The sequence below is a fragment of the Mercurialis annua genome, linkage group LG3 (assembly GCF_937616625.2).
Source record: "Mercurialis annua linkage group LG3, ddMerAnnu1.2, whole genome shotgun sequence".
Taxonomy (NCBI): domain Eukaryota; kingdom Viridiplantae; phylum Streptophyta; class Magnoliopsida; order Malpighiales; family Euphorbiaceae; genus Mercurialis; species Mercurialis annua.
The window spans coordinates 8,325,612-8,336,044 of NC_065572.1; the positions used below are offsets into that span (position 1 = coordinate 8,325,612).

A 10,433-nucleotide genomic window follows, 5' to 3' on the forward strand; every position below is an offset into this window, starting at 1 on the left:
CATAATATATCAATAATAGTACTACTACTTAAGTCTGTAAGTGCTATAGAAGAGTGGCGCCACCTTTTACAGAGAGTTTTCACTGCAGAAAGCAAAGCTGACCAATCATCAATCACCAATTTTAGACGGTGGCAGCACAAACGCCGCCGTGGGCCCTCTTACCACCACCACCACCACCAACCCAAAAGAAAAAATCGGTTAATTATCCGATCGAGCCAGACCCAGCTGGGCTGTCTAATCGTATAAACCAGTCACCATTTGAAACAAAAACATGCTCAATAATTGTGAACCAAATATATATACGAATCATATACACTCACTCACTGACAAAAGTGACACAGCAATCACTTAACGGGCCCTCCCCAATCGGTTTTAGACAACAAAACCCACCACCGTTCGGTTCGTTCGTATTGGGGCCCCGCCCCCAAACATCCCTCACGCCCGCCCCCACCACCGTCCTCTACTATCATTACTCCTCAACTCCGTCTTCTTATTGGATCTTGGCCACTGCCAGCTTTAAATTTTAGCTCTTGTATTTTACTGTTAGTTTCTTCTATTGTAGTAATCTCAATTTGTACTTTTAACGTGTGAGTGAGTCAAATCAATGAGTGTTTGATATTGACTCGGTCATAACCTTAATTTTTAGTTGTTCATATAAAGTGTTTCTAGCTTAGTTTAAGCTTGATCATGTCATATTCAATCTCAAACTCACAAAATTTATTATCTATCTGTTTGTTTAAGTCCAATAAAAGGTGTAAATCAGAAGGTTGTTAATTTATAAATTATTCCAAATTGACTCGGAGAACATTCAAAACCAATTCGATGTTAAACGAATTGTGATCAAATTCAGGTTAAAGTAATGACGAAGCCAACAAAATTTATTTAATTTGATTATTTTAATTGAATTATATGACGTTGAGTTATTCTTTTTAGACCGAACAACATATTGTTTGATTCTTAAAAATATTTGGCCAAACAACATATATCGTCTAGCGCAATTTTTTTTAAATTATCTAATCATATTAAAAATAATTATTCCTATTCAACGGTTTCAAACATCTCAAAACCAAAGAGGAGTGGAATTTCCCACCTCGTCCTATCCTAATTTTTTTTCTATTAAATTATTGAAAATTAATTTTAATACTTATTTTGATCAAACTCGACTGAAATTTGTTGTATGTTTGTCCAATTCACCAAGTTTGACATCGAGTTTCTGTTGTTTGAAGCTCGACTCAGATTCATTAAAAATTCTATAAATTTACTAAGCTCGAGCTTGAGCTTGAACTGTTTAAAATTCAATTCGAATTCAAACTCAATTAATTAAACTGGAATTTAAGTTCATACTCGACTCATTTCAGCTCGACTATACATAAGTCCAATACAACCCAAAAAAACTTTTCAAAACTCACAAACTCAAATCAAAGTACTTAGTTTTAATAAATTATAACGGAAAAGAAATATCTAAGATTCAAAGTCTAAGATCCAAATTCTAATATTTTAACTTGATTTCTTTTAGTACAAAACAAACCATAGCCTTATGCAATGAATGTACAGTACAGAAGCTCATACAGGCAGGCATTGGTCATGGTCAAACATCAAGTCAAACACTTAATTCCAACTCTAACCTTCTCCAAAACATAACAATAATCTCTGACCAACACAATTATTGATCCGATTCCAATGATACCCTTACATCACCAAACGACACCGTATCTTCACTCACCCCATCTGTTACACTGACGTTCTCCCCAGCCCCACCACAACACCTCACCACACCACTCTCCCCCCTTTATAAAAAGCCTAAACACGTGCTTAACACCGTGATCCCGGAACCACAACTGGGGCCCTCACATAATGGCAATCTCGTAATATTTATTACTTTTCAAGGCTAAATTCAGTTTTACCCTTTATATTTAGTTCACCCTCTCCCACCTCCCCTCATTTAACAAACATCTTGACCGAACAAAATAAAAAAAAGACCGCCAAAATTGATTTCCGGTTTATTTCCGGTACTGGCTGTCTGTTTCTCGGGAAAGTGAACTTGAAAATTGAGGGATTTGAAGATGACCTCGGGGAATAGAATGCCGACGTGGAAAGAAAGGGAGAATAACAAGAGAAGAGAACGGAGACGGAGAGCTATAGCGGCGAAGATCTACTCCGGTCTGAGAATGTACGGGAATTATAAGCTGCCGAAGCACTGTGATAACAATGAAGTTCTTAAAGCTCTTTGCAATGAAGCTGGTTGGATTGTCGAAGAAGACGGTACGACTTATCGGAAGGTAAAAAAATGAATTAATTAATTTTGATTTAATAGTTGAAGTTATCCGCCGGAAGTTAGTTTTCCGGCGGCGGTGGATCTAGAAACTAGAGTTTCCCGGCTAATTGAGCTGTGAAATCAGAAATGATCGCGAATTTCTAAGATGCGCCGGGGAGATTCCGGCGTATTTTAGCTACTGAGAGAGAATAATTTATTACGTGAGGAAATATTGAAAAGTAGTGATTGCATACTGATGAACGGTTGAGATTAATTTTGGTTAGTTTCTTTAGTGACGTGTATTAAACTTTTTTGAATTTCGCATTATTTATCGTTTTCACCGCACGAAACACAATGATCTTAAGATTCGGTGTGTAGCAGTGGGAGTACTGGATTTTTGCCGGCTTCGATCGCTGAACAGTAACTCAGAAATGGCAGACTCACTTTTTTGTTGACGAAAATGCCCATGGCTTTAGTTTCACAGTTTAGTAGAATCTAGAGGGGTGAATTCGTCATTAAATTGTCTACTAGATTGAACTTTTGCTTTAATGCAAGTCTGATGTTTCTTTTTCTTTTACTCTGCACAATTTTTTCACTTTTTTTTACTTCTTTTTGCATTTTCTCGTGAAAAGGGATTTTTTTAATATAAAATTTAATTACTTTAAGCAAATTTGAATGTCACTTTAGTAATTTCAGAGAAAATTCAGTCTAATTTACCAACAGCGAAATTCTCGGGTGTTTTATGTCCAAATTGAGTAAATTACATAGAAAGTGTTTTAAAGATTAAATCTTTGGATTCCCTTTGTGAATAAAATTGTGAAAAGTGGTTTGATAAATTATGATAATAATGGTATTGTTTGACATTAATTCTTTGCTTTAACAAAGTTTTTATTTTTGGTCGGGTATCAATTACCATGTTGCCCCTTGGTCCTTTGGTTATTGCTTTTGAAAATAATAAAGAGTAATTTATATAATGTGGTTGATGATGATGCGTGAGGGTGGCTCAATGTGTCACATGGGATGCTTTGTGATGTGAGATCAGTTCATATTGTTATAACTGTTTTTTTTCTTTTATTCGGATTTGCATGGCATAGAACAGAAAAATTTAGATCAGTTCACATTGATGGTGGCCCACTTAAAGCATAATTTCTTATGATTTGTACTTTAGCTGATTCTGTTATACATATTAGTGAGTTTAGAAGGCTTTTTACTCAGATTGATTTAGTTACGGCGGTAATAATTGAGATTGGGGTTAAAGTTGGTCAAAGGTTAATTGTTAGAGCTGATTTGAGCTTGTATGAGATAATTCAGGACAAGCTAATTTAGTGTCCAATTGTGGTTTTGGCTGAAGTTTGTCATATGAGGTAGAAATTTTTTACCTCTGTCATTTCTGCTCTGAGCTGACTCTTCCATGAGGCTTACAGTAGTTTGGAAGTGTGGTCAGTGTTGGTCTATATTCAATCTCAGCTTAGTATGTGACTCTTTGATGCCAATTCTATCATCTTGTTTAGCTAGTTAATAATTGAAGACTGAAATAATATGCAATTGAAGTAACTATCATTTTGTTATTTAGTGGTTGCCGGAATACCATCCGTAATTTCCTGTTTTCTAGTACTCAAACTTCCAAGTTTTAATAGATATATACTTCGATAATTTTAGTTCCTCTATTAACGGTTTATCTAGGCAAGATTTCATGGTCTATGATCTGTAGGAATAGCAAATATAACTGCATTTGTAGTCAAACATATATGAAAGAATCCATTAAGTATATCTTATTAGTGGTATGGCTTGTAGAGTACCCCACACTGAAAACCATAAATGGTAGATGTTGCATAGTGTTTTTTTTAAATGTTTATTTACTGTTTTTTCACTTGTATAGGGTTGTAGACCTGTCGAAAGGATGGACATTATAGGAGGATCTGCATCAGCCAGTCCCTGCTCGTCCTACCACCAAAGTCCATGTGCTTCTTACAATCCAAGTCCTGGCTCATCTTCTTTCCCGAGCCCTGTTTCATCTCGTTACACTGCCAATATTAATGGAAATACTGACGCCAATTCCCTCATCCCATGGCTTAAAAATCTCTCATCCGGCTCGTCGTCAGCTTCATCCAAGCACCCTCATCATCATTATATCCACACTGGTTCAATAAGTGCGCCTGTCACCCCTCCATTGAGCTCCCCTACTTGCCGAACTCCACGCACCAAAAATGACTGGGACGACCCAGCTGCAGGCCCGTCATGGGCAGGCCAGAACTATCCATTCCTTCCTTCGTCAATGCCGTCTTCTACCCCACCAAGTCCAGGCCGTCAAGTCCTGCCTGATTCTGGATGGCTAGCTGGTATTCAAATTCCTCTAAGTGGACCATCGTCGCCCACATTTAGCCTCGTCTCAGGGAACCCGTTTGTGTTTCGAGAGGAGCCTTTATCAGGTGCTGGTTCACGAATGTGGACTCCTGGGCAAAGCGGGACATGCTCGCCTGCAATTCCTGCAGGTGTTGATCAGACGGCAGATGTTCCAATGGCAGACAGTTTTGCAGCTGAGTTTGCATTTGGCAGTAACACCTCAGGGTTAGTGAAACCTTGGGAAGGAGAGAGGATTCACGAAGAATGTGTATCCGATGATCTTGAACTTACACTCGGAAACTCGAGCACGAGGTAAAATCAACTACTTTGATGCTACGGAGCACGTAACCTATTCTATAATCTCTTATATTCCCGCTGTTTTGTAACGATTGCGTTCCATTGTTGCAGATAGGGACCAAGGAGAATCAATACTATTCCGGGATCTCTCGATATGCCATCTTCCTTTCCTAATGTCAATGGCTTTGTAATGTGCATGCTTTGAGTTGGCATTTGGCAAGGAGTTGAGCTAGAAGTACAGTGAGTAGGAAGTCCTGTTCTTTTTTTTTCTTTAATCTTATTTATTTGTATTTTTTTCTACAGAAGAGAGAACCGAAAATTAAATTATAAATAGTTGAAAGGGAAATGGGATTGAAGATGTCTAATCATTCTTTTACTAGTGTTGCATGTTTTAAGGTATTGCTTGATTCATAGCTATATTTTTCATTTTTGAACAAATCACCAAACTTATTTGTTGATTTTTGAAATTCGACGCTATCATTAAACGTTGGGCAGCATTCTGCTAATCTCGTGGATTCTATTCCTTTCGCTCGATGATAAAAAAAATTAAAAAGCTTTCTGGTGATTGCAGCTCGAATCACAAAATATAATGACAGATTGAATCCTAAACTACCAAACTACACATAAACTAATCATAAGATACAGTAGTGATAATGGGTACTATTGACATTATTGGAGTTCTGAATTTGAACAGAAAGGAATTTGTATTTTTCTTTCTTCTTTATGATCCTTTGTTTTTTTGTTTTCTTGATCCCCTTGATTCTTGGGGTAAAGTAGCTTTGACTCATCATGGTGCTGGAAAATGATTGCCACATTGTTATATGCAAACATTGAACTAAATCAAGGCTGATCAGAATCTATAAATTTGGTTCAGTTTGATTTCGCATTATGGAAAAAATCTCTCTTTTCAGTTCGTTCGATTCAATTTTGAATTTAACAATTTCAATTGAGTTTTAGTGCAAATCGAATCGGTAAAATCAACCAAATTAATTAGTTTACTTTAGTTTGCATTATTTTATTTTTTTATAATTTTAGTTTTCGTTTGATTATTTTTTAAAATAAAAATTCGGTTCGGTTCGATTAGAATGCACACACTACTACCAACCCATTCCTACAATACAAGCAAATGAGGTGTCGCCTACTAACACATTTGGTTATGCTTGGGCAATTAATCTAATCACCTGTCTTCTTTGACTTTGATTTTGCAATCTTTTCAATCATAAAACCATACAAACTATCATCTACTCAAGACACACACAAGATCTTATCTTGTTGGATTAAGTGAATACTAATCCACAATGATGTTAAACCAACATCAAATTTACACAATGCACTATATTTGCAGGGACACCTTATTAAAAAAATTGACAGATTATTATAAAAATAAATTATTTATATTTTTCTATATTATATTAGAGTGTTGTTTAATTACTATTAAAAAGATTAATCGATCGAGATTGTAAAATTTAATAGAGAATGAATGTAAAAGGTTCGATCACAAATAAAAAAAATATAACAAAAAATTCATCTTTTTCCTTAATAAACAAATAAAGCTATAATTTAAATATATTTATCAAAATTAGACTAAATTTATAGATTCTTTTTAAATTGAATCATAAATAAAAAAAAAATCAAAAAAGTTAAATATTTTTAAGTTAATTATAAAGATTGCATACCATTGACACTTTTAACTCTATAGTTAGAGCAAAAGGTGAAAAGAGGACAAGCATTCATAGAGAATCATTTCTATATCCACTTCCTTTTTATTTTCTGTCTTCAAATAAATCCAAATTTACAAAAGAAAAAGAAAAAGTATGCGACTATTATATTCACATTTAGGTATTCCCAGGTTTAGGTTATTAACACATTGTATTATCATTATATACAGTGTCATTACATCTACTTCATGTATAAACCCCTTTTCTTCCATCAGGAGAAGACCAAGCGAAGAATCTGTACACAATCACCCCTTTCACATTAATAAAGAATGGTAATTAACAAACTTCTCCCAATATCGATTCATCGGTACTCATCACCGATTAACAATCACCTCTCAAATTTTTGAGATAGGTCTGCAAGCGCACGATAGAGCGTGGCAGCAGCAGGTGGCTTTGGTAATGAGCCGAGAAGTATATCCGATGCAGTTATTGATTGGCTTCCGTAAAATCTGGAGTTCTCCCTCCAGCGTGTGGTGACTATACTCCCTTCAAGTGAACATCCAACAAAAGCTCCTACGTATTACAAAGGTGTCATAAGAAAACAAAGAGTCCAATCAAACACAGAAATTTCGGAGAACTCGAAATAACGTTGACAAAAAAAATCAAAAATATATGACAAGTTTTGAATCAATTAATTAATAGCCGGGTCGTAATGAGTACCTTTACTGCAGCTGTAAGTATAACAAGCAGCATAACCACCATCACCAGCTCTCAGATCGGCTTCAAGAGCCCGTCCAACAACACCGACTGCAGCGCTCAAACCAGCTCCAACTGAAAGATGTGCATTACCACAAAATGTCTTCACAGCATCATTTGTTCTCAGCACAATGATAAAATCTGTCAATTCACCTCCAGCCTAAACGCAAATCAACCACTTATTTCTATAGTGTTACACACATCCCAGAATGAATATAACATATATGTATGTATATAAATGAAGAGTAATTAAAAAATACATACTAGAAGAGAAAACCAAACTTTCATGTAAAGCAATTAATAATTGAAACATAAAAAAAGTTTAAAAATGAGGAAAACCGTCAGTACCAAGGTTAACTATATAATTCAACCACTAAGATGTACAAATGAAGCAGAATAAATGCAATTCAGCTCTACATAAGATAGCCAAAGTACGGTTGAGCAATTGATATGATATGATTGCTCATATTAAGGTTCTCAAAATAATTCAAAACACTTGGGTAGATCGTTAGCCAGGAATACTCGGTTCAAAAAAAAAACTAGGAATACTTGAACCCAATAGTTGCATACGAGTAATGTGATCAGTCACAATAAATAAAACTGGATGGAATCATGGAAATAGTCAAAACTATTTCATGTTTCGGTAGGTATTTGGAAATAGTAAAAACTGAATGATCAGCTAAAGCAACTTAGATTAACACGTTTTCCATTCAATTTAAGCACCTATAGGTAGGATACAACATTCGAAGTTATTATAAGTCAAACTCATACCTGAGCTCCCCATCCCATGCCAAATGATGATACGGCGGAGGGAGGAGACCATGAACCATCTTCTCTGCGAGCAATTACAAGCCCAGTACCGATATTGTAAGTTACCATCATGCCAACTTTTGCGATTGTGATGATTGCTAGCCCTTTTGCTTGTCGGAGAATGAAATCTGGAATTGATTTTTCAGGTTTTAAACAAACTGCCTGAAGGAAAAATGGATCAAGTCAAAATTCAAGAATAAGTCATGAAAAAACGGTTTTATCTCTTCTGCGCCTTTCTTTATTATCACTTACTGGTAGCTTTTATTTTTTAAATCATAAAACAAAAGTAACATTATTAATTTGCTGTTTTAAGTAACCACAAGAAGTTCCAACGCTTTCTTGATTAAATCAGAATTCCTGAAGCTTACCTTATAATAACCCTGAATTGTGTTTGTTGCTTTGTAAATTTCATACTCCATGGACTGTCCCCATGGAAAATTAACCCAGGATCTCAAAGTACTAAGGTCTGTCAAGTCATGGGTTGGCAACTGGGCAGCATTGCTTACTTGGTCCATCAGGTATGGCTGAACAGACTCAAGCCTCACACAGCAAACATCACAGACTCGTTGGGGATCTGCTTTACGGAATTTTACTGGCAACAAGCTCCTTCCTTTAGTGCACTCACCACAATACACTCCTCCACAATATCTGCAGTGATGCCTGGAGCACATAATCGGATGAAAGCGAACACCACACAGCATGCAACAAGAGGCAGCACTATCAGCCAACCATTTTGGCGGGTCTGCTTCAAGAATCTCCGCCACTTTACCAAAATTAGCTTCCGTGAGAGTTTGAGCCATCTCTTCCCAAGCTTTCTCAAGTAAATTGCTTGAAACCCACGATAAACTACCCTTATAAATATCGCCTGAAGCAATAGAACCAACTTTTCCACGAGCCACAAGTAGCATTTCCGCTATCACATCCCACATGGTCAACTCCTTTTCTCCTTCAAAGTACTGATTCCAACCCATGTCATCCTCCGGAAAATAATCACCATTTAAGTGAAATCCTCGACTCCACTCTTCATGATCACTTCCCGACAAGGGAGGAACAGAGACAGGTATCCACACCCCAGTTTCCTCATAATGCGGCGAGTCATAAAAAAAGTATTTTCCCGTAATTTTCTCGCTAGATTGTACTACTTCCTTCGTCTCCTCATCACTCCCAGGAACATCCTCTCCAGAAATAGTCATCTTTTGCATCCCAAGTCCAACAGCGCCGGCCGAATTGAAGTACTCTTTAGAACTATCTAGTCCTGCATCATTCTGTTATCATCAAAATAAAGCAACTATCATCAAAATCCATCAACTCTTTTTCTTAATTCAATTTTCTAAACATTTAAACATTTACATTCTAGTACATACTAAATCAAAATTCTGAGGTGACTCGATAACAAAATTTGATTTTCTATTAGTTCCAACTAAAATTGAGTTGCATATGATATAATCGGCTTAAAACTATATAATTAAACTGGTATTTAATTTGACGAGCATCTAAATAAAACCCAGTTTATAAAGCTAAACAAGGGATATAATAATTCAATTCAATTGAATTCAATTAAACCAATAAGGACTTGAAAAAAAAAATTACCTGGGGAGAATCAGAAACCCTAGCCTTTGAATTCTCTAATTTATTAAGCTTAACGGGAGAATTAGAATTCTGAGAGTTGCCCTCCATTATTGTGGAGGTAAAGTACCAAATTTTGGTGTAAATTAAAATTTGGATGAAGAAATTAATTTAAATAGTGATCGGAGGTTTGAAAAAAATACAAAGAGAAAAGAAGGAAAATAATGATTGATAGATTAAGGTCCCACTTTAAAATAAATAAGATAGGTTCAAAAAAAAGAAAAAAGGCTTAATATCTAAAAAGCATTCACCTTTTCCACTTTTCTTATTTATAATCCAAAATTTTCAAGTCATTAATTTTAATTAATTTTTTATTTTACAATTTCAATTGTAGATAGAATGAAAAAAAATAAATCAAATATACCCTTCATAATAGTTCATATTATTACAATATGGCTTTTAAATTTTAATTATAAATTTTTTGATACATAATAAACATATTTGTACTTTCATTTAACTTCGACTAAGTAAATGGCTATAGTCGAATTAAAAATAAAAAACTAGACTAATTATTAACAATTTTAAATATTTAGACCATACAGATGAAATATTTATCAATGAAATATTCTAATACATTATAAATTAATAATTTATTGCGATTCAATAAATTAAACTGAAATAAGGACAATATGATTTTTAAATTTGTGTCACATGATCAAATAAATTATTTTAAATTTGTTTAGTCAATG

General features: G+C 35.1%; 2 protein-coding genes across 4 annotated transcripts; one reads left to right on the forward strand and one right to left on the reverse strand.

Moving 5' to 3' along the window:
• Nucleotides 1-1,932: 1,932 nt before the first annotated feature.
• Nucleotides 1,933-5,259, forward strand: LOC126674698 (BES1/BZR1 homolog protein 4-like). Of its 2 annotated transcripts, XM_050369184.2 has the most exons (3): nucleotides 1,934-2,279; nucleotides 4,134-4,909; nucleotides 5,006-5,259. In XM_050369184.2, the coding sequence occupies exons 1-3, from the start codon at nucleotides 2,064-2,066 to the stop codon at nucleotides 5,007-5,009; spliced, it is 996 nt and encodes a 331-aa protein (XP_050225141.1). In that variant the 5' UTR covers nucleotides 1,934-2,063; the 3' UTR covers nucleotides 5,010-5,259. The 2 variants fall into 2 exon arrangements, with proteins under 2 accessions (XP_050225142.1, XP_050225141.1); XM_050369185.2 differs by lacking the exon at nucleotides 5,006-5,259 and having other exon boundaries at nucleotides 1,933-2,279; nucleotides 4,134-4,913.
• Nucleotides 5,260-6,627: 1,368 nt separating this feature from the next.
• Nucleotides 6,628-9,904, reverse strand: LOC126674161 (uncharacterized). Of its 2 annotated transcripts, none has more exons than XM_050368549.2 (5): nucleotides 9,709-9,904; nucleotides 8,487-9,383; nucleotides 8,080-8,280; nucleotides 7,273-7,468; nucleotides 6,628-7,125 (listed from the first exon to the last, which is right to left on the reverse strand). In XM_050368549.2, exons 1-5 carry the CDS (start codon nucleotides 9,793-9,795, stop codon nucleotides 6,941-6,943), a joined length of 1,566 nt encoding a protein of 521 aa, XP_050224506.1. In that variant the 5' UTR covers nucleotides 9,796-9,904; the 3' UTR covers nucleotides 6,628-6,940. The 2 variants fall into 2 exon arrangements, with proteins under 2 accessions (XP_050224506.1, XP_050224507.1); XM_050368550.2 differs by having other exon boundaries at nucleotides 8,487-9,373; nucleotides 9,709-9,803.
• Nucleotides 9,905-10,433: the final 529 nt, after the last annotated feature.